The sequence below is a fragment of the Gobio gobio genome, assembly GCF_949357685.1.
Source record: "Gobio gobio genome assembly, chromosome: 11".
Lineage (NCBI taxonomy): Eukaryota > Metazoa > Chordata > Actinopteri > Cypriniformes > Gobionidae > Gobio > Gobio gobio.
Window position 1 is genome coordinate 30,423,524 of NC_137104.1, and position 24,527 is coordinate 30,448,050.

Genomic DNA, 24,527 nt, shown 5'->3' on the forward strand with positions numbered 1-24,527 from the left:
GCTGTTCTCTTGATTACACCAACATGCCCGAGGACACTGCCTACTAGCGCCTGCATGTATAATTGCACATTGACGCAGACAACAGTGCAGAAGTATAAATGCTCACGACGGCGTCGGCTACGCGCGTAGCCTACGGCGTACACTCGACGCAGAAGTATAAATTGGCCTTAACCACAAAGCTAGCTAATGCCATGGCTATCAGTGGGAGACCGCTAACATTAATGCTTCTTGGAAATCACAACAAACTTATTCTGTCTAAATAAAGTAACGATTACTCTATTTATAACTAGTATATTTGTAGTTCCAGTCCCTGCATTGTAAATCATAAGTTAAGCACGTGAGGAGTGAAGGAAAGTATGTGACTTCGTTCAGACGCCACATTAACGAGTCAAATAATGGATTCACACGAGTCATCATCAGTAGTAGATTTTAGAAGGCAGGCAGCAAATGATGATTGAAAATGATTTGTTGTAGATTGATGGATAGAATTAAAAGAGTGCATGTAAAGGGATAAGCAAGTTGACATTGTAATTAGGTAGCTCATATATACTGTATATAGTTTATATTTTGCTGTTGTTGTTATTTATCAGAACTTCTAGAACTTAACTGAATATTTTTCTTGCTCAAAAGTTATATTTATAAAGCTTACCACATCTATTAATACTGGTAACTTTGATTTTTTGTTATTGTGTTTTCGTCCAAACGACTTTCAGTTTCATATCTTAAGTTTGTATTTTTATAAATTTTATTTATCAGAACTTTAATATATTTTTATGTTCCTCTGTTCTGTTGTGACAATAAAACAAACAAGTTTATTTTTAAACAGCATTTGCATATTATTTTGGAGAGGTTGAGTTATCATGAATAACTACAAATAACTAATGTAAGGGAAATCTGTTTAAGTGTTTTTTACGCGTTTCTGTTATTTTATTTATTTATTTAATTTTAATATATATCGGCTGATATATCGGAATATCGGATTTTTAAATGACCAAATATTTGTATCGGTATCGGCCTTAAAAATCCTTTATCGGTCGGGCTCTAATTTGTACATCCAAACACTGAGAAACTGCCAGCATTCACTCGTTCACAAGCCATGATATCTCGAGGATAAATATGGCGCCAAATCCTCTGGGCGGAGGAAAGGGAGGTAACCGCTCCTGTTATGACTTCATAACAGGAGAATTCAAGATCAGCTTGTCTGGGCTCTCATTTTCTCAAAGGCAGAGAAAGACAGCCAGAACTCGGTTTACACCAATCAAAATTTCTAGCCACTTGGGGAACTCATATTAATGTTGAAAAACCTCATAAAATGAGAATTTCATGCCATGGGACCTTTAAACGAAGCCAATTCACCAGCATACGAACGTTCACCTATCAACAGGTTTTTCTGTTTGGCCGGTGACCGCGCACGCATAGTGGTGAAGTGGCTGTTTGAATTGAACACAGAATCGATTATGAATTTTTGAGAATCGATTCAGAATCGTTGGATAACGAATCGCGATGCATCAATGCATCGACCATTTTTCCCACCCCTAGCGCGTATCCGTATGCGCATCCCGTGCACAGGATGATGCGCTTGAAGCAACAGTCACAGCACGCCACTCCGTCCGCATTGAAAAGTTCAACTTTAAAACACAAAGGGATGATATATCTATGCATGGTGTATCTATCTATGCAATATTTTATTGAGCTGTTTCTTTTAACAGTTTAACACTTCAGTTACCGTGTGTGAAGAACAACACAATCTCTAGTCCAATGTTGTGATCTAACAGACACCCGGTAGAAAGTAATGTTAACACGATTTACAGCATTAAACTCCAGCAAGAAAAAGTCAAGTTATGCAAAACCATAGAGCTTTATATTAAGCGTAATAACAGGAACACTGAATCATCTTGGAGAGTTTCATCGTGTTGATTGTCGTAAACCAAATGCGACAGTTTAAAGCTGAATGGAGAAAGGCTGACAGACGCAGCGGAGGGAAGCATTCGCGTGAACTTGAATTTAATGATTAAATATTCATCTGTACCTCACATTAAACTATGGAATGGCTTCAGAACATTTTATATGGTGCACGAAGAATAGTTGATGATGCTTTATAATGTTTTTGTACCTTTTGTGGGGCACTGGGGCTTAACAATAACACAGAATATTATACGTAGTGCTGGGCGGTATACCGGTTCATACCGAATACCGGTATTAATTTTCTTTATGATATGAATTTTGATGATACCGCAATACCGGTATATGTCGCTTAAACAACGTTCGGAACGCGGCGCAGCGCGTCATCGTTCGAGAGGGGACCCATTTCATTGATGCACTGTAGTAAGAGCAGTCAGAGCACAGTTGAGATCGCATTACAGCACAGCCTATGGCTGTATCCTATACTCTCATTCATTATTCCCTACGTTATCACTTTATTTAAAGAAGTGAATGAAAACGTGCGTGAAGTCGGACAACCGTTGTGTGTACATCGGCTGTACACTCGTTATTGCGGTGCAATGGGATAGAATGAGTGCACTCAATAACGTCCACTAAGGTTTCGGACACCACTACAAAGCGCTGTGCCCTCCAAATAATGCTATATTTGAGGTTATGGGAGCGATGTCGGATTCAGCTCTTGATTATAGTTGAGAATTCAAACTACACGCGGTGCGCGGTTTCTGCACGGAGCGCTGCGATGAGTTTAACAACGCTCACCACATGGATCATATAGCACTGATATAGACCGGAGGGAGTGTGTTTAAAATTTTTATGGACATATTTCAAAAACTCTAGTGCTATAGACATGAACCAGAAGTGTGTATGCGCGCATATTTCATCACGTCTTATTAAAATGAAATGCACTGATTACACTGATAACCTATGTCTGATCACGAACGCGCTGACACGATGGATTATTCAAAAGACGATGTAAGTTAATAAATAAACTGACAATTCAAAGAAGAATGGGCCAAAAAGTAACTGCTTTATTCTTTCTGTGTTAAACTGATGTGTGTCATTCGTTCCGAGAGTCCTGTTAAATGTATTGCTAATATCCGCATTTCTCTTCGTTTTGGCAGTTTGTTGTTATAGAGGGTTCCATTTTTTAAATGCTTAAGGTGCCCTCAACTCAACTTTTAATATTCAGGTGTCTGTAAGTATGATTCTGAGCGTGTTGCAGGTCTGTGTTTTATTGTTTGTTGTCTCTCCACAGCATCATTTTGTTAACCTGTAGACCTATTAACTCTAGTGTGGAATTTTTCTACAATATTCACTCGTCATGACAGTAAAACAGGGTATTCTAGTCAATCTCTTGCAGTATTTCCTCTCTCAATCAGTAGAAAATGTGATTAACACCCTGTCATGCATAGGGGAAAAAATACCGTCATATACCGTGAAACCGTTATAATTTAGAAAAATACCGTGATATACATTTTTGGTCATAACGCCCAGCACTAATTATACGCACAGTATCGGATTTGGATCGGCCCTGTCTGATCGATACTTGATCCGGCAAATAATGGCGGATCGGAGGTTTATCCCTATGAGGGACTAGCCGAGGAAAGGCTGCTCTCGCCGGGGTTAACGAGCGCAGAGCGTTGCTGATCGCTTGGATCTCAACTCCGAAAACGCCAGATAAAATGTTCAAATTGGCACTCTTTTTATAAATAAACCACAGATTTGAGCTTTAAACAACTACATTATCACCTGAAAAAGTCTTAAAACCACGTTGTTACACATTAACCCTATAGGAGCTGTTTTGGGGCCCTTTAGAAGTTGACATGCTCTTACATTTGTGCTATTTTCATTTGCTTATAAACATATTAATGGCAAAAGTGTAATTACACTGTATTCAGCTCAAACTGGGCTGCCATAATATGCGAGCAACATGTACATGCTTGTATTTTTGAGAGAAAAATTTTATGCATGATTTTTGAAAAAACTAAAATTTGTAGAGATGTTCTGATACCCTTTCTCCCTTACCGATACCTATTCTGATACCTGGGCTCAGGGTATCGGCCGATACAGAGTATTGATCCGATACCTGTGTGTCTCTGTATATACAGCTGTATATACTACTAGCCCTGTATGAATTGCTAGAATTATTTTATGGTGTGCTTCAGACTTAACCCTTAATAAAACATGAACAAATACATGGTGAACTACTGTATTTATTACAGTATTTGTATTATCTGTCATGCATTTGACAGTAATATTATTTATTTTTCTTGAGAGAAAAAGAACTTCAAATGCAGCCACAAATCTAACACTGAAAACTGAAAACTTTTGTAAAACTTTTGTAAACTGTATAAAACTAAATGTAGGAATATAAAAAAAGGAATATATTAATCAGAAAATAATCTCTTTACAATAAAACAAGTGAAAAATAAGCAACCAAATAAGCTACCAAACTTTTATTTTGACGGGTTGCCGTGAAGATATCTGAGTGTCAGTGTTCCTTATATGACAGTTTTCACAAATGAAACGGTAAATTCTCATGAAGTGACAGTTTATGCGTTCGTGTCCTCATATAGTGACCATAGACTGTAAAAAAAAATTAAAAATGGACGTAGAAACTGGGGGAGGTTGCCGCTTGATAGTGACACATGGCAGAAATTACAAAGACAGCAAGCGTCACGCACGTGTGCGCGCGCGGGCACCCGCCATCCACACAGATACGAAATACTGCTAAACAGCGGACATAACGCGTTAGCAGTAGGCTTTCATTTCTTCTTCGCTGCTCTAAACAGTGGTTGGCACACAGGAAGCACAACTTCCTGTGTTTGCAAGGCATTCTGAGCAGCGAAGAAGAACCGCGCAGTGGTTAGGCAAAGCTTGCGGTCATAACTAGGTCTTGTTTAAGAAAATGGTATCGGATCGGTACATGGGTTCAAGTACTCGCCGATACCGATGCCAGAATTTGTGATGGTATTGGTGATATTCCCAATATTAGTATCGGAACAATTCTAAAAATTTGCTTTAAAATTAAGGCCTCAAAACACTTTTGAATAATGGGTGTTGTTGCCAAGAGTTTTTGCTTCAAACTGATGTGAGAATCATTGAGCTTACTCATTCAGATAAAACAATACACTGATTAAAAAATGGTAAGACAGTTTTTCACCAGTATGCGAGGAGGCATGATAGCTAATGAATAATGATGGATATCACCTGAGAGGACAAAAGAACATAATAGCCCGCATAATGAGCTGCATAATGAATGAGCTTCATACCTGACAGAGAGCAAACAAATGCTCTTATTTAGTTGAAATTGTATCTAGTAAATGCATCTGTTTTTTAATGTTTAAATATTTAGACTAGAAACAAGACCAAAATTACTAAGAGCAGCATTTTTTATTAATTTTTTTTTACAAGTTATGTTTTTGAAAGTAGTCTCATGCTTAAACATACAATTTATACAAAACGAAATTCCCTTTAAAAGAAAGCAATTCACTTTCTACAAAACCAAACTCCAGAATAATTTATTTAGAATGTAGTCAACAAAGGCCTATTATATTTTAAATTATCAAAAGATTTGACTACACTTAAAAAAATGCTCTTATTTAGTTGAAAATTGTACTTATCTAGTAAATGCATCTTGATTTAAGAATGTTTAAATATTTAGACTAGAAAACAAGACAAATGACTAAAAGCATTTTTCCTAAATTTTTTGTACTATTTTTTGTTTTTAAAAGTAGTCTCATGCTAATTTTTTTAAATAATAAATCATTAAAATTAAGATACAATTTACACAAAACGAAATTCACTTTAAAGAAAGCAATTCTCTTTCTACAAACCAAAGACTCACTTTCTACAAAACAAAACTCCAGAATCATTTCTGACAAACTTTGATATTAAATTAAAAAAATACCATTAGGCTATAATATTTAAACATCAATATGAAGCAAAATACGTTTGACTGGTACTATATTTATAGCATCTGAGCAGACATTTGTGAATAAAAGCTTTATTGATCTGACACTAGGCTCTTTTACAATAAACACGTTATAATCTGTCCAAAACAAGCCAAATAAATCTTGTCTGGCCAACTCCAAAATCATCTTTGTTCGAATAGCCTATTAGAACGATTTCAATCTGGGTTTAGATCTGGACACCGTACAGAGACAGCTCTTGTCAGTGTTCTCAATGATCTCCTTGTTATAGCTGACTCTGGGGCTTGTGGCATTCTGGTCATGTTAGACCTTACTGCTGCATTCGTTACAATTTGTCATAGTAAATTATTGGACAGATTACATAAGTGGACCGGTCTGTCTGGAACTGTGTTAAACTGGTTTAAATCTTACCTCTCAGATCGTTCCCAATTTATCTACGTAGGTTCGAACAGATCTCAGACTGTTCCTCTGAAGTCTTATTAATTGGCACTCCTTTGAATGTCAGTAAATGTAATGATTTTAAAATCTCAGTAGACAACACTCAATTGTCCTCTTCTGGTCAGGTTAGAAATTTGGGCGTGATTTTTGATGCCCAGCTAACTTTTAATTCACATTTTAAAAATATAACGAAGGTTGCTTTTTTCCATCTGAGGAACATTGCGCGTATTAGACCGTTTCTCTCTAGGCCTGATGCAGAGAGGCTTATCCATGCCTTTATCACGTCAAGGCTTGATTATTGTAACGCTCGGTTTGCTGGTTTACCAGCAAACTCTATTAAGAGGTTGCAATATATACAGAATTCTGCCGCACGTGTTTTGACTCATACATCCTCACGCCATCACATTACACCTGTGCTCCAGCAACTTCATTGGCTTCCAGTTCAGTCGCGTATTGATTTTAAAATTCAGATTTTAACCTATAAAGCAGTACATGGGTTGGCTCCAGATTACATCTTTGATTTGGTTACTCCTTCCATTCCTGCTCGCTCTCTCCGTTCTGCTGGCTCTCTCGCTCTGTTGCAGCCTCGTTGTAAATTTAAAACTATGGGGGGAAGGGCCTTTTCCTATAAGGCGCCGAAGCTATGAAATACATTACCCGCGTTTATTAGGGATGCTGCTTCTGTGGATTGTTTTAAGAAACTTAAAGACACATCTTTTTAGTCAAGCTTTTAATGTATAATGTATAAATCGTGCTCATTATTGCAAGGTTTGATTGTTTGATTACTTTGTCTGTATGCTGTAGCGCTTTGAGTCTGAGAAAGGCGCATTATAAATAAAATGTATTATTATTATTGTCTAAACAGTCTTGCGTGTATGACATTTAATGTTGCAACAGGATTCATATTTAAACAGTCTTTTTGCATTTAATATTCGCAGGTGCTAACTAGGGCTGGGCGATATATCACATGACATTGTTAGGCGCATCTCGTCAGTAAAGCCGGTTCCTTGATTAGTAGTAAATCTGCTTTCAGATAGAGCGGCATTTACTACACAGAGCCGTAGTTCACTAACAAGCTGAGCCATATCGCATTAATTATCACTGACATATCGCCTGCGATAATTAATGCGATATGGCTCAGCTTGTCAGTGAACTACTGCTCTGTGTAGTAAATGCCGCTCTATCTGAAAGCAGGTGATGGCGATTTTTAGAGATGCGCCTAACAATGTCATGCGATATATCGCCCAGCCCTAGTGCTAACAGAATAAACTGACCTTACAATCAGCGGCGGAGTCCTTTGTTCTTAGAAATGAACAGCTTTTCATGAGCAGAATAAATCCAGGATTATTCCTCAACGTCTCAAAACGATGTAGCTGAAGTAAGGTTACAGCGCTTCAACTAGATGTTTGTATGAGTTGATGTGTGGGCATCGACTCTGGATCGTCCGTATTTGAATCTCAATAGAAAGTGCACTCCATGGGCGCATTAGCGGATAATGAAGTGGCTTGCGGGTGACTGACATCTAATCGCTTTTCAAACAGATTACATAAACACAGAATATGTGTTTTCGATTTGGTTTACATTGTTTAAAACCTGACATTTCAGCGTTTCTTTAGACATGTCTCATGTTTGTGAGACAAGTATTCACTAAGCTAGAGTTCCTTTTCTGAAGACTATCTGAATGAACGTCTTTGACAGAGAGGCTGCAGATCGCGCATCATGTTTGTTTTCTTTATTTTGCAAAAAGCAAAACATTTAGTTTTTATTGTGACTGTACACAAAAAAATTGAAACTTAACAGATTATAATGATGTATAATACTTGCCTGAATGATTAAAAAACGACAGTTATTTGAGTCTCTTTGGCACTGATAAGAAGAAAAAAAACCCCGGCGCGACCGCCGACTCGAGGGGGTTAACAGTAGAATTTTAACCATAATGGTGCGTTCACACCGGACGCGAATTAATCGTGCTATTCGCGCGAAGTTGGACGCTTGAACATTGAGTTTACTCGCTTCATTCGCACGTAAAATTCGCTTCATTCGCACGGAAAATTTGCTTCACAACAGATGCAAATTCGCGTCATGGGAGGGGCTTCTGCCAGGTGGTTTGTCTCGTTGAGAAATGGCTGACATGGGCTGTGTTTACACGTCTTTTCTGTTAAAATTCTACTGTTAATGTGTGACAAAACGTAGTTTTAAGACTTTTTCAGGCGATAATGTAATTGTTTAAAGCTCAAATCTGTGGTTTATTTATAAAAAGAGTGCCTATTTAAACATTTTATCTGGCGTTTTCGGAGTTGTGAGATCTAGGCGATCAGCGGCGCACCGCGCTCGTTAACCCCGGCGAGAGCAGCCTTTACTCGGCTAGTCCTTCAGTCATTTGCCGCTGAGTAAAAAAAGTATTTGAACACCCTGCTATTTTGCAAGTTCTCCCACTTAGAAATCATGGAGGGGTCTGAAATTGTCATCGTAGTTGCATGTCCACTGTGAGACATAATCTAAAAAAAAAAAAATCCAGAAATCACAATGTAGGATTTTTTTAACTATTTATTTGTATGATACAGCTGCAAATAAGTATTTGAACACCTGAGAAAATCAATGTTAATATTTGGTACAGTAGCCTTTGTTTGCAATTACAGAGGTCAAACGTTTCCTGTAGTTTTTCACCAGGTTTGCACACACTGCATGAGGGATTTTGGCCCACTCCTCCACACAGATCTTCTCTAGATCAGTCAGGTTTCTGGCCTGTCGCTGAGGAACACGGAGTTTGAGCTCCCTCCAAAGATTCTCTATTGGGTTTAGGTCTGGAGACTGGCTAGGCAACGCCAGAACCTTGATATGCTTCTTACAGAGCCACTCCTTGGTTATCCTGGCTGTGTGCTTCGGGTCATTGTCATGTTGGAAGACCCAGCCTCGACCCATCTTCAATGCTCTAACTGAGGGAAGGAGGTTGTTCCCCAAAATCTCGCAATACATGGCCCCAGTCATCCTCTCCTTAATACACTGCAGTCGCCCTGTCCCATGTGCAGAAAAACACCCCCAAAGCATGATGCTACCACCCCCATGCTTCACAGTAGGGATGGTTTTCTTGGGATGGTACTCGTCATTCTTCTTCCTCCAAACACGTTTAGTGGAATTATGACCAAAAAGTTCTATTTTATTCTCATCTGACCACATGACTTTCTCCCATGACTCCTCTGGATCATCCAAATGGTCATTCAAGATTCAAGATTCAAGAGTTTTATTTGTCACATACACAGTTATATACACAATATACAACTGGCAGTGAAATGTAAACAGGTCCGCTCCATGGACAGTGCAAATAACAGTTACAAGAAATTAAATAGAAATAGAATAAAATTAGAATAAAAAGTATTAACATAAGTAGAATTATAAATAAATCAAGTAAAAGATAAAAATAGGAAATAAGATAAAAATAAAAATATAAAAAATATGTGGATATGATAAGTGAGATAAACTGTAGACTTAAAAATAAGTGGTTAACATAAAATATATAATATGTATATATAAAGAAGTATAATGTGCAAGGTTTATTACAGGTTGTTACGCAGTAACAATAGGGACGTAAAGTGCAGTGCAATTGCAGTATGTGGATGTTAATGTTAAAAGACTGTATGTTTATGTGTGTGCGGGGGTGAAGTGAGTCACGTGACTGAGTTCAGGAGTCTGATGGCCTGGGGGAAGAAACTCCTCCTGAGTCTTTCAGTCTTTGCCATCAGGCTACGGAAGCGCTTACCAGATGGCAGCAGGGTGAAGTGAGAGTTTGCAGGGTGATTAATGTCTCTGATGATTTTAGTAGCTCTACCTCTGCAGCGTTTGGTGTAGATGTCCTGCAGAGACGGGAGAGCTGAGCCTGAGATGCGCTCGGATAAGCGCACCACTCTTTGCAGGGCTTTGCAGTCGTGACTGGTGCTGTTCCCGTACCACGCTGTGATGCACTGAGTCAGGACACTTTCTATCGCCCCTCGATAGAAAGTTTTCAGGATGGCTGGTGAAACCCTGAATTTCCTCAGCTGGCGCAGGTGGTACAGTCTTTGCCTGGCTTTTTTCACCTGTGTCTGGATGTGTGTAGTCCAGGTCAGATCCTCGGAGATGTTCACACCCAGGTATTTGAAGCTGCTCACTCTCTCTACCGGTGTCCCGCTGATCATGAGAGGGGAGTATGACCGATGCTGTCTCTTCCTGAAGTCCACAATCAGTTCTTTGGTCTTGTTAACATTCAGAGAGAGACAGTTGTCCTGGCACCATGATGTCAGTTGCTCCACTTCGTCCAAGTATGCCGTCTCATTGTTGTTGGAGATGAGACCCAGGACAACAGTATCATCAGCAAACTTGATGATCGAGGTGGAGCTGTGTGTGGACAACAGTCATGGGTGTAGAGAGAGTAGAGCAGGGGACTCAGCACACAGCCCTGTGGAGCTCCAACACTCAGGGTGATGGAGGTGGAGGTGAACTGGCCTACTCTCACCGCCTGGGGTCTGCCAGTGAGGAAATCTTCAATCCAGAGGCAGAGAGAAGAATTCAGGCCTAGATCCAGGAGTTTGTGTGTTAGCTTAATGGGAACTATGGTGTTAAAGGCTGAGCTATAGTCAATAAATAGCAGCCTGACATAGTTCCCACTTTTGCTGTCGATGTGAGTGAGGCAGGAGTGAAGGACGTGAGAAATGGCATCTTCAGTCGATCTATTGGGACGATAGGCAAACTGAAGAGGGTCCAAAGTGTCAGGAATGGAGGAGCAAATGTTGTTTTTAATGAGTCTCTCAAAGACCTTCATGACTAAAGATGTGAGAGCCACTGGACGATAGTCATTTAGGCAAGAGGGTTTACTGATCTTAGGTACAGGGATGATGGAGGATCGTTTGAAGGAGGTGGGGACAACAGATGTAGCAAGGGACTCGTTGAATATGGATGTAAAGAGCCCTGCGAGCTGATCAGCACAGGACCGCAGAACACGACCTGAAATACCATCCGGCCCAGCAGCTTTCCTGACATCCACACGTTTGAGTGCCCTCCGAACCTCGTCCTCCGAGACAGAGATCACGTGACTGTTGCTGCTCTGAGGGACTCTCTCTGACGCGTCACTCGCCGGAGTCGCGCTGCCGCGATTACCATCAAAGCGAGCGTAGAAAGAGTTTAACTCGTTCACCAGCAACGGATCAGCTCTCACCTCTGCAGAGGATTTAGTTCCAAAAGCACAGATGGTTCTCAGTCCCTGCCACATCCGCCGGGAGTCGTTGAGTTGGAAATGAGATTCCACTCGGTCTTTATAGCGGAGTTTTGCGGCTTTAACGGCGCGCCGGAGGGCGTAACATGAAGCTTTGTACTCCCTCATATCCCCCGTTTGGAGACCGGCATTGTAAGCGGTGGTGCGCGAGTTTACTGCAGTGCGAATTGAACTGTCCACCCACGGTTTCTGATTAGGGAAGGACGTTATAGTTATTGTTTGTGTGGCTTGCTCTGTCAGTGTATTGATAAAGCAGAGCGCCACTTCTGTGAACTCGCTGACGTCTTCAGAACTCGCGCGGAACATGTCCCAGTCGACGTCATCAAGAGCTGCCTGTAGCGTGATCTCTGAATGGGATGACCAGCGTTTGACTTCCCTCCTCACCGGGGGCTCTTGAACGAGCCTTTGTTTATATTCCGGTGTGAGGAAAATGGCGGCATGGTCCGATTTGCCAAAAGCTGGCTGTGAACGAGCTTTGTAGGCGTTCTTGAACGGAGAGTAGCAATGATCCAGTGTGTTTGCTCCTCGTGTGGGACAGGAGACATGCTGGTGAAAGTTTGGCAATACTTTCTTTAGGTTTGCTTTGTTAAAATCACCCGCGACGATGAAAGCAGCGTCGGGGTGCTTGTTTATGAAGCCGCTGGTCACATCATGGAGGGCTGATAAAGCCAGCCCCGTGTCTGCTTGTGGTGGAATATAAACGGCAGTAGCGATGACCGAGGAAAACTCCCTCGGCAGGTAGAAAGGCCGGCACATGAGAGTTAAATGTTCCAAGTGAGGCGAGCAGGATCGCGAAAGAATGGAGATGTTCCTAGGATCGCACCATTTCTTGTTTATCATGAAACACACTCCACCGCCTTTAGATTTCCCGGCCTCGGCTGTTCTGTCCATCCGAAAAACAGAGAAGTTCTCGGACGGCGTCACGGCTGTATCCGGGACCGCTGGCGTGAGCCATGTTTCGGACAGACAATAGATGTTGCAGTCTCTCATGTCCCGTTGAAAACTTATCCTGGCTCTAAGATCGTCCATCTTATTCTCCAAGGATTGGACATTTGCGAGCAAAATGCTCGGGAGAGGAGGACTGAATGCTCTTTTTCTCAGTCTGTTGCGGATCCCAGCGCGTTTCCCGCGGTGTTTTTTGAATCTTCGCCGTCGACTCGAGTGGCCATTGTTCAACTCGGCGTCCCGGCGAATCTCAGATGGAAGATTGGAGAAAGTGTCCTGAAACAGGTCAGTGTAGCGGTAACCAATTTCCAGAAGTGTTTTGCTGTCGTAACAGATCAAAGCAGATGATCCGTTGGAAAAAATAGAGAGTAAAAGAGAGTAGAATAATAAATAAAAGCAAAGTCTTAGCGGAGCGACCTGAACGGCGACCGAGCACGGCGGCGCCATCTTGCAGACTATGGCAAACTTGGCAAACTTGGCAAACTTAAGACAGGCCTGGACATGTGCTGGTTTAAGCAGGGGAACCTTCCGTGCCATGCATGATTTCAAACCATGACGTCTTAGTGTATTACCAACAGTAACCTTGGAAACGGTGGTCCCAGCTCTTTTCAGGTCATTGACCAGCTCCTTCCATGTAGTTCTGGGCTGATTTCTCACCTTTCTTAGGATCATTGAGACCCCACAAGGTGAGATCTTGCATGGAGCCCCAGTCCGAGGGAGATTGACAGGCATGTTTCGCTTCTTCCATTTTCTAATGATTGCTCCAACAGTGGACCTTTTTTCACCAACCTGCTTGGCAATTTCCCCGTAGCCCTTTCCAGCCTTGTGGAGGTGTACAATTTTGTCTCTAGTGTCTTTGGACAGCTCTTTGGTCTTGGCCATGTTAGTAGTTGGATTCTTACTTGCTGGTTACCGGGGAGCGGACGTGATGGCGCCTGTGTGCTGGGCTTGCCGTCTGTCGCTCTTGTGGTTGCTTGTCTGGTTGTCTGCTCTATTTTTAAATTGCTACACGCTTTTAACCTACGACCGCCAAGCACTTTTGGATATCCGCAACTCGGTTGCGACCACATTCTCAAACTCTTACATTTTAGAGGTGGACTGCTCTTTTAACAAGACTGATGAGTCGTCCACGGGTCATATTCGCCAGTGGCCCCTCAGCGTCCTGCGGAGAAAGCGAAGGAGGAAACGAGGAAACCGCGGAGGTTACATCGTGAAGCTAAAAGCTCACCTGCGTGCTGGTTTTCTCTCGGATCCTTCCCACGAATCACTTCACGGCGGTTCTACTTCCTGGCGCCCGCGGGACATGGCATACTGGTGGCTTCGTCATGTTCTCCCCGTGCACCCGAGTTCTGTTTTTCGTTCCGGTCTCTACTGCACCGGCCTCGGCTCCAGACATCGGGGGGTGACTCACAGTAATCTGTGCACGCTGAAAAGAGCGTCCTCATCGCCTGCTATTATCCCTCCACCGAAGATGGCATTATTAAATGCCCGTTCTGTGGTGAACAAGACCTTCTTACTAAATGACTTTAACTCAGCTTACAACTTGGACTTTATGTTTATCACAGAGTCCTGGTTAAAGTTGGTGATCTAACTCCGTTTTCTGAACTGATCCCCGCTGACTGTACATTTTTTAACTCTCCTCGTCCAAGTGGACGCGGGGGTGGCATAGTAACTATCTTGAAGAACTCTCTCTCTGCGCGCTGTCGATTGGTCCCTGGAACTGCCTTTTCCAGCTTCGAAGCTCAGTTTCTTCACTTGGACTGGAACGGTCCTGTATGTCTAGTGGTGATTTATCGTCCCCCGCACTCCCCTAAGGACTTCTTACAGCATTTCACAGAACTGATTGGCAATATTGCGACAAATTACGACCGCTTCCTATTGGTGGGCGACTTTAATATTCATGTCTGCTGTCCGTCTAACCCCCTATCACATGAGTTTCTTAATATTATCAATGCTTTTAATCTCTCCCAGTGGATCAGTGACTCTACACACATTTTGGGTAATACGTTGGACCTTGTACTCTCTTATGGGTTTGATGTGACTGATGTTGTGCTCTCAGATTTTATGATATCTGATCATAAGCCTATATTATTCACACTATCCCTTCCAGAGCTCTCTCATTCTCCTAGTACAACTGTAAGTCTTTCTCGCTTCTACTCTCCTCAGTTTAGCACAAATTTTAACTTGTGTTTTGATGAATGTTGCTCACAATTGAACTTGGATCAACCATTATCTGACTTGGATGCTGATCAACATCTGAGCCTCCTGAACTCTGCCTGACTTATGGTAGCAAATGCAACTGCCCCCCTTAAGCCTCATAAACAGAAAACTAAATCTATACTGTGGCAAAACTCTGCTACCCGTCTCTTAAGACAAAACGGCAGGAAGGCAGAATGTAAATGGAAACAAGACAGGCTGTAGAGCCCCGCCGATAAAGGATTTTTAAGACCGATACCGATACAAATATTTGGTCACTTAAAAATCCGATATTCCGATATATCAGCCGATATATATTAAAAATAAAAAAATAAAATAACAGAAACGTGTTAAAAAACACTTAAACAGAATTCCCTTATACATTAGTTATTTGTAGTTATTCATGATCCCTCAGCCTCTCTAAAATATGATAATGCAGTTTAAAAATAAACTTGTTTGTTTTATTGTCACAACAGAACAGAGCAACATAAAAATATATTAAAGTTCTGATAAATAAAATGTATAAAAATACAAACTTAAGATATGAAACTTAAAGTCGTTTGGACGAAAACACAATAACAAAAACAAAAAATCAAAGTTACCAGTATTAATAGATGTGGTAAGCTTTATAAATATAACTTTTAGCAAGACTGGAAAAAAAAATATTCAGTTAAGTTCTAGAAGTTCTGATAAATAACAACAACAGCAAAACAAACTATATACAGTATAAATATAAACCACCTTATAATTACAATGTCAACTTGCTTATCCCTTTACATGCACTTTTAATTCTATCCATCAAGCTACAACAAACCATTTTCAATCATCATTTGCTGCCTGCCTTCTAAAATCTACTACTGATGATGACTCGTGTGAATCCATTATTTGACTCGTTAATGCGGCGTCTGAACGAAGTCACGCACTTTCGTTCACTCTTCACGAGCCTAACTTACGATTTACAATGCAGAGACTGGAACTACAAATATACTAGTTATAAATACAGTAATCATTACTTTATTTAGGCAGAATAAGTTTGTGTTTTTCAAGGCGCATTAATGTTAGCGGTCTTCCACTGATAGCCATGGCATTAGCTAGCTTTGTGGTTAGCGTCTATGATAAGTTATAATTTAGAAAAATGTATACTTTTTCAAAATAACGGGCAGGGGAGAGATGATACGTCTCATGATGTCAAACTGTCAGACTATTAAAGAAATACATCTTATTCAGTCACATTGTCCAAGGTAAACTAAGTCAGTCAACTGTAACCTAGCGTAATTACCAGCTCTCTTGGCTTACATGTAACAGCAAAACTGGACTTGGCAGTTACAAATTGTCATGTTATTTGAGTTAAGAGAACTGATGGGGATGTTCTTTTAACTGTTATTCAATTCAAGCAATGTATGGCTCGTTGCCAACTTAAATGCATTTCGCGGATGATCTGTGTTGTGAATGCAGCGCTCAGAGCGCTGAAGCTCAGCATGACTCTGCTGGATCAGCTGGTGGTGTTGCCAGCCGGCACGTTGTAGAGTGCCCTCTGGTGGACAAACTATGAAACGCCAACACTCAATGTGTTTGAGCGGTGTTTCGTCCGGTTTTTTTATTTTTTAAAAAATATTCATTTATCGGCCATCATAAATGCCGATATCGATAGTTTGGAAAAAGCCTAATATCGGCCGATAATACTCTAACAGGCTGCATATCTCTCTTCAAATGTTCAGAGACTCTCTTACATCCTACCAGACTGCAGCCAAGTCTGCAAAAGCTGCATACTTCTCCAACCTAATTGAAGCTAATCACTCTAAACCAAAGGTTTTGTTTTCAATTATTCAATCTGTGACCAATCCTTCTGTGAACACCCTGCCTGTGGTTTCTGATGCTCTCTGTGAAAACTTCTTGAGATACTTCAGTGACAAGATTAAGAACTTAAGACTTGATGTCTGTCCCACCTTAACGTTAGCCAATTCTCCAATCATGTCAACCGCCTCTGCATTTTTGGACGCTTTTGAACCCGTCAATCTCCAGGAATTGAAGGAGGTAATTGACAATCTTAAACCCTCATTTTGTCCTAGTGAAATTATTCACCCCAAATTTTTTTTATTAATTATTGATTCGATTGGGCCTGGTCTGTTATCTCTTGTTAATAAGTGTCTCCAAACGGGCTCTGTTCCTGCTGACCTTAAAGTCGCTACAGTTACTCCTCTGCTCAAGAAGCCTTCTCTGGACCCCACCAGAGCCATAGAGAGAGAGAGTTGCGACAACGGAAGTTCAAAACGCTTGATAGTCACGTGATTCATGTAGACCTCGAATAGTTCCAGGAAGTGCTTTGACGGGCAATTCAAATTGATAGTCACAGTGACAGAACTGCGATTTTTGGTAATTAATAGTCAATAAATGCATTGATTTTCAATCATTTTATTACACATCAACATGTGTATGTAGCATGATTATGTAGTTACAGCGATGTTGTTTTTAAAATATACATTTTTTTTTTGATGATAAATAATCTACACAAGCAGGCTTTAATGTACAAGTTATTTTGATTAAGATGTGCTGATAATTTAAAATCTTACTGATTAAACGTCTTACCTTTTAAAAGTGCATCACAAAGGTCTGTTCTGCTGTAACTCTATGGCGCGGCTGCTACTTCCGGGAACTATTGAGAGTCTCCACGAGCCGCCATTGCTGTAAAAAAAAACGTTCCATTGGAGTCTATGGAGTTGTCGCAACTCTCTCTCTATATGGCTCTGGACCCCACTGTCCTAAAAAAATTTCGCCCCATTTCTGTTTTGCCTTTTATTTCAAAAGTTTTAGAGAAAATTGTGCTGAATCAACTTCAACACTTAATGACTAGCAATTCTATTTATGAGGTTTTTCAGTCTGGCTTTAAGTCTGCGCACAGCACTGAGTCCGCCCTTCTGAGAGTTGTAAATGACATCTACATCTCCACTGACTCTGTGGTTCTTATTCCTTTAGATTTATCAGCTGCTTTTGATACCATAGACCTCTCCTTACTATTATCTAGACTAGAGTCTTGGGTAGGTCTAAAAGCAAACGCTCTGAAATGGTTTCATTCATACCTATCTGACAGAACATTTTTAGTGAAATTGGGTAACTTTTCATCTTCCGCCACTCCTCTGACCTGTTGCCTTCCTCAAGGCTCTATTTTAGCTCCCTCTCTATTCTCTTTGTACATGCTGCCTTTGGGCTCTATTAAAGAAAGCATGGTGTGTCCTTTCATTTCTATGCAGATGACACTCAAATCTATCTTCCAGTAAAGAAAAATAACTCCACTGCGATCACCTCTTCTCCAATGTTTAGAGGAGGTTAAATTATGGCTAGCCCAGAACTTCCTCTTCTTAAACGAGGACAAGACCGAGGTGATTGTATTCAGTCCAAATGAAAACTCTCAGTGTATAAGCCCTGAGCTAGAAAGTTTATCCGCTTTTAGATCGACACGGGTGACGAACTTGGGTATTATTTTTGACAGGCTTTTAAAATTTGACAGACATATCTCCTCTGTTGTGGGATCCAGTTTTTATCAGCTTCGTCTACTGTCAAAAATTAAAAACTTTCTCTCCCCAAAAACACTCGAAATGGCTGTTCATGCGTTTGTTACTTCGCGTTTAGATTACTGCAATTCCCTATATTGCGGTATATCTAAATCTCAAATTGCGCGACTTCAGCTTGTCCAAAATGCTGCTGCCAGACTGCTTTCAAAGTGTCGTAAACATGATCACATCACTCCGATTCTTAGATCCCTTCACTGGTTTCCGATTCGTCAGAGAATAGACTTCAAAATTCTCCTCTTTGTGTATAAATCCCTACATAAAGCTCCTGTCTATTTATCTGAACTCCTTCACTCCTATACTCCACCCAGAAGCCTCCATTCTTGTGATCAGGCTTTGTTGGTCGTTCCACGCGCTAGACTAAAGCGTAGAGGTGAGCGTGCATTTGCGGTGGCAGGGCCACGACTTTGGAATACCCTGCCTTTAGAGATTAGGCTGGCCCCTTCCTTGTCTATTTTCAAGTCCCTGCTAAAAACTTTATTTTCCTTAGTGTACTGATTACGGTGATATGAACTTTTCTATAGGTGGTTTTTATATTTTTATGTGGTTTATTTATTTTTATTTTTATGTATGTGTGATATTCTTGCTCTTCTGTAAAGCACTTTGGTGCATCTAATTTAGGATAATAAATGGAGTTGAGGTGGACATTTTAAAGGCAGACTAACAGGTCTTTGAGGGTCAGAATTCTAGCTGATAGACAGGTGTTCAAATACTTATTTGCAGCTGTATCATACAAATAAATAGTTTTTTTTTTTTAGATTATGTCTCTCACAGTGGACATGCACCTACGATGACAATTTCAGACCCCTCCATGATTTCTAAGTGGGAGAACTTGCAAAATAGCAGGGTGTTCAAATACTTATTTGAACACCCTGGCATTTTCGTCCATAGGACTGCCGCATACTGGCAGATATATTTGCAAAATCCCAGTAACTGAGCAGATTGTGAAATACTCAGACCAGCCCGTCTGGCACCAACAACCATGCCACGCTCAAAATTGCTTAAATCACCTTTCTTTCCCATTCTGACATTCAGTTTGGAGTTCAGGAGATTGTCTTGACCAGGACCACACCCCTAAATGCATTGAAGCAACTGCCATGTGATTGGTTGATTAGATAATTGCATTAATGAGAAATTGAACAGGTGTTCCTAATAATCCTTTAGGTGTGTGTGTGTGTGTGTGTGTGTGTGTGTGTGTGTGTGTGTGTGTGTGTGTGTGTGTGTGTGTGTGTGTGTGTGTGTGTGTGTGTGTGTGTGTGTGTGTGTGTGTGTGTGTGTGTGTGTGTGTGTGTGTGTGTGTGTGTGTGTGTGTGTGTGTGTGTGTGTGTGTGTGTGTGTGTGTGTGTGTGTGTGTGTGTGTGTGTGTGTGTGTGTGTGTGTGTGTGTGTGTGTGTGTGTGTGTGTGTGTGTGTGTGTGTGTGTGTGTGTGTGTACATGTTTTTCTAGCCTGGTGGGGACTTCAACCTGACTGTAGACAGACTCATGGGGACTCGTGTCACCGTGGGGACCTAAATTGAGGTCCCCATGGGCACAAAAGCTTTTATAAATCATTCAGAATGAGTTTTTATGAAAATGTAAAAATGCTGAATGTCTCCTGTGATAGGTAGGTTTAGGGGCAGTGTAAGGGGATGGAAAATACGGTTTGTACAGTATGAAAACCATTACGCCTATGGCGAGTCCCCAGAAGGATAGCGCACCAGATGTGTGTGTGTGTGATTCGAATCCATCAGAATACGGGTGTAAAAGCTGCGGTTTAAGACTAAGCTCAGAATGGACCCAGAATTGTTAGAGAGAGAATATTTTCTCCCACCCCTATTGTATAGTATGACCAACAAAATATTAGATTAAACTTAAATTGTTCTGTTGCATAGTGTGCCAAGTTGATTTTTCCTCAGAGCTTCAATAACTGAATTAAGTTTTTGCTCCAGTAAAAAGGGTCTAGCATCACTCCTGTATTTCATTATAATGAAATATATTTTTCATATTGTGAAATTATCATATACATAATTAAATTAATTATGTTATTGGTCATATCACCCACCCCTACCTGCTTCAGCTGCTTCCAATGTAAAGTGTGAAAAGTGAACCTGTATGTCAAAGCATCAGCTAAATAACTGTTTTTGTTTTGTTTTTGCTGTCTGTACTAGAAGCATCCCCACGGAAGAAACACAGATTTCGCCCTGGCACGCGAGCTCTCATGGAGATACGCAAATATCAGAAGTCTACTGATCTGTTGCTGCGCAAGGCCCCATTTTCGCGACTGGTACTACGGTTCTGTCCATCATTCAATATTCAATTCTGACCCCATGACAAGCCTTTTACACCTAATTCTAAACATGAACAAGCTATTATTGTGTAAATGTTTTTATTTTTCCTGACAGGTGCGAGAGGTGTGTCAGACATTTAGTCGAGATCACATGATGTGGCAGGGATATGCTCTAATGGCTTTACAGGAGGTAGGTGTCGATTTAAAAAGCATTTATTTTGCATTTACATTGTATTATAAAATGTATAGTTCTTGGATGGGTCCATTATTGGTCCATGGCAATAGGTCCTAGTATATCTAAATCACTGCACTCTACTCATAGAGGCCAACTATTATTTATATATATATATATATATAGTGTTTTTTTATTTGTTTTTTTTTAGTTTTTAAATGAAAATGTGTGTCTGTGTAAGGTGAATGTCAGCAGTGGTGGAAAGAGTACTGAAAAAGCAGGTAAAAGTACTGCTACTTGTCAAAAAATGTAGTGCTAGTAGAATAAAAGTACCTGCCCTAAATACTACTCAAAGTAGGAGTAAAAAGTAGCCCTTTTAAAAGTACTCAAGAATAGTGAGTAGTGAGTATTATGCTATGAATGTTATTCCACCTTATACCCTGCAAATTAAAAATGTAGCTTATAGGGGTGTAAAAGGCCACTAGATCTCGCGAGACTAAACGGTGACAATTTCTCGTCGAGGTTAAAAGTTGTCTCGTGTCATATTGTCATGACCTCATGACGGAGTGTGAGGGTGATGTGAAGTTAGGATAGAATATGCCAAAGCTACGTTTACATTATGCCTCAACTCTAGTTTTGCTTTTTAAAGGAATAAAAACAATTTAATTCAGGTGGATAACAGTCACTTCAATTCCATCAGCTCATCCTGTTCTGAGCTGTTCCGAGTCGTACATACAGGGAGTGCAGAATTATTAGGCACGTTGATTTTCTGATCATATTTTTTTTCCAGGCACATTTGACCAATTCCAAACCACAGTAATCCTAATAACTACTATTAATTTAGTATTTAATAATGTATAAGTGATATATAATTGTTCATGAAGGCTGGAAATGAAAATCACCTTATATTCAGGTGTGCAGAATTATTAGGCATGTTTTCTTTTACAGATAAATTGAGCCAAAAAAGAGATTTAACTCAGACTGAAAAGTCAAAAAGTATTAAATGCCCATGAGAAGGATGCAATACTAATGCAATACTAGACATTGCAGTTAAGGCATGACCATTGGACAGTGAAATGCTCGTTGGGTCAGCAGGGTCAGACAAAAACAGGTGGCGAAGAAAAGACACCTGTTAACTGCAAAAGAATTAAGAATTAAGGTGAAGAATTAAGGGTGAAACCATCAGGAACCCTTTAGTCTCCAGCGCCACCATTTTCCAGAGCTGCAACCTACCTGGAGTCTCCAGAAGTGAAGGTGTCAGGATCTCAGAGACTTCAGTTAGGTAAAGAATCCTAAAAAATGACCCCACTAGATAAGAATCACAAGCTGAAGTGAAATACATGAAGAAGGTTTTTTATAGGCTTTATGGACAGATAGGTTGAGAGTGACTCTTGAAGGACCAGCACCACATCCTCTAGTACCACTGTTTGAAGAATTCATCTTCCAGAATCTGGCAGTACGTTTTGGGAGTTCATTTTTAGTCCATCTCTGCAAAACGGACTTCAGGATGGACTAAAATGAACTCCCAAAACGTACTGCCAGATTCATGGTCATGCCTTAACTGCAATGTCTAGTATTGCATTAGTATTGCATCCTTCTCATGGGCATTTAATACTTTTTGACTTTTCAGTCTGAGTTAAATCTCTTTTTTGGCTCAATTTATCTGTAAAAGAAAACATGCCTAATAATTCTGCACACCTGAATATAAGGTGATTTTCATTTCCAGCCTTCATGAACAATTATATATCACTTATACATTATTAAATACTAAATCAATAGGCCTAGTAGTTATTAGGATTACTGTGGTTTGGAATTGGTCAAATGTGCCTGGAAAAAAAATATGATCAGAAAATCAACGTGCCTAATAATTCTGCACTCCCTGTATATATATATATATGTGTGTGTGTGTATATATATATATATATGTGTGTGTGTGTGTATATATATATATATATATATATGTGTGTGTGTGTGTGTGTGTGTGTGTGTGTGTCACACACACACACACACACACACACACTTTGGATGTTGTTGGACATGTGATCCTGTGAGTAACAATGGGCAGACCTAGGCTTCGTGAAACACTGAAACAGCTGAAGCAAATGTGCCATATTGTGTCGAAGCTTCGAAACAATTTGACACCCGTCTCCACGTCGACCCCTGCTGGTCAGAGCAGTGTAAATGCAACAAAAACCCATGCCAAACATACATAAAAACACCTTTTACAAATCTATTGCTAATGTTTTTTTTTTATAGTAAAATCACTCAAATGCAATTACCCAATCATCTAATAAAATGAAAGATTAAATGTGTTCTTTTATAAATTGCCAGGGCTTGTTTTGTTTTTTCCATGGATGGCACCGATAAACCGGCCAATACGAGACTTTTAACTACTATTATTCCTTTTAATTATACTAATGTCTAATTAAAATGTCTGCGAATGTATAAAACTGATCAGAGATCAGGTTAAACCCACAGACACTTGTTTAATGGTTCTCAGCGACTCCTCATGATTCATGCGTTCACAGAGATTTTTGCACCCTAGCGGTGAACCATTGACGTTGCCTTGTTTGCTGAAATCACGTGACATGCCAGTTTGATACATGTTAAGAACCAATTGATTCGAAACAGAACATTCGTAAAGCAGTTCATGAAGCAGTGTTTTGAAATTGTCATCACTACCTGTGAGTATAAAAGCTTGTAGAAAAAGTGTTTAATTATTTGACGAAGAGCCTGTGTTGCTCGAAACATAACCTGTGTGTGTCCACTATAAAAAAAAAGTGCGTAATGGAGTAAGTGATGCTGACTTTTTTTCTGTATTTTTGTGGCTTTATTCATTGCCATTAGTGATTTTTTTTTTTTCATTGCATTGACTGCACATTTCACACTACCAGTTAGCTAGCAACATACTAGCAATTAATCATTTACAGTATGTTATAACTGTTGCTCTTTCATGTGCTTTCAGGCTGCAGAAGCATTCATGGTCCGTCTGTTTTCTGATGCCAACCTCTGTGCTATTCATGCCAAGAGGGTGACATTGTTTCCACGTGACATACAGCTTGCCCGGCGAATCAGAGGTGTTGAACATATGTAAAGTTGGATATTCTCTTTTTTGGGGGGGTGGATTTGATGAATTTCCTTCCACTTTGTATATTTCCTGTTATGTAATCTTTTATTTCAGACATCAACTCAGATGTTAAAACAGTTGCATATTTGCAACCATTGAAATTTAAACTAAATGTTTGTATGTAATGGAAGTTTATTGGTGACAAATTAACTAATTTTGGAAAAAATTTCTTTAGAATTGTAATATAAACATTTTATTCTGTGTTGTAAAATTACAAAGATTGTTCTTTTACTGAGGATGTTTGTTGTTAATAAATTGATGTTTTGTAGTATTGCTGATTATTAAAATATTTGTGAATTTGAGAACTTTTGAGAAATTTTATACATTTATTGGGTTTGGATATCTTCACACTTCCAGGTACCAAATTATCAAAAGTTAATTTATACAACAGTTAAATTCAGTCCCTTTATCTGCTTAGATACAGCCCTGTGATGTTCCAACCGGTCCAACCTGCCAACCAGCTCCAACCTGTCTCAACACACTTGCCAGTGTTCTTAAATATTTGGTGTCTGAGATATGTGGTTGCACTAAGTGGAGCATATGCAAGTTTCCTGTTATGTGTTAAAGGTTAAATCTCTCTAAAAATTGGGGGATGCGAATGATGATGGCTGATTAGAATATAAACGCCTCACTTTAAATGTACATTTTTAATTGCCAGTTCTTCTTCCTCTCTATGGGCTATGATGACTATGCTTCACA

At 40.1% G+C, this 24,527-nt stretch overlaps 1 protein-coding gene across 3 annotated transcripts in view; it reads left to right on the forward strand.

The window, feature by feature from the left end:
- cenpa (histone H3-like centromeric protein A) overlaps positions 1-24,131 on the forward strand; it is a 76,563-nt gene extending 52,432 nt beyond the window's left edge. The window contains exons 3-5 of one of the 3 annotated variants that reach the window (XM_079829359.1): positions 20,411-20,526; positions 20,645-20,719; positions 23,667-24,131. In XM_079829359.1, coding sequence (XP_079685485.1) covers positions 20,411-20,526; positions 20,645-20,719; positions 23,667-23,795 — 320 coding nt within the window. In that variant the 3' untranslated portion in view covers positions 23,796-24,131. The remainder of the gene's footprint in view (positions 1-20,410; positions 20,527-20,644; positions 20,720-23,666) is intronic. The other 2 variants (XM_079829360.1, XM_079829361.1) reach the window with 2 other exon arrangements.
- The last annotated feature ends 396 nt before the right edge of the window (positions 24,132-24,527 follow it).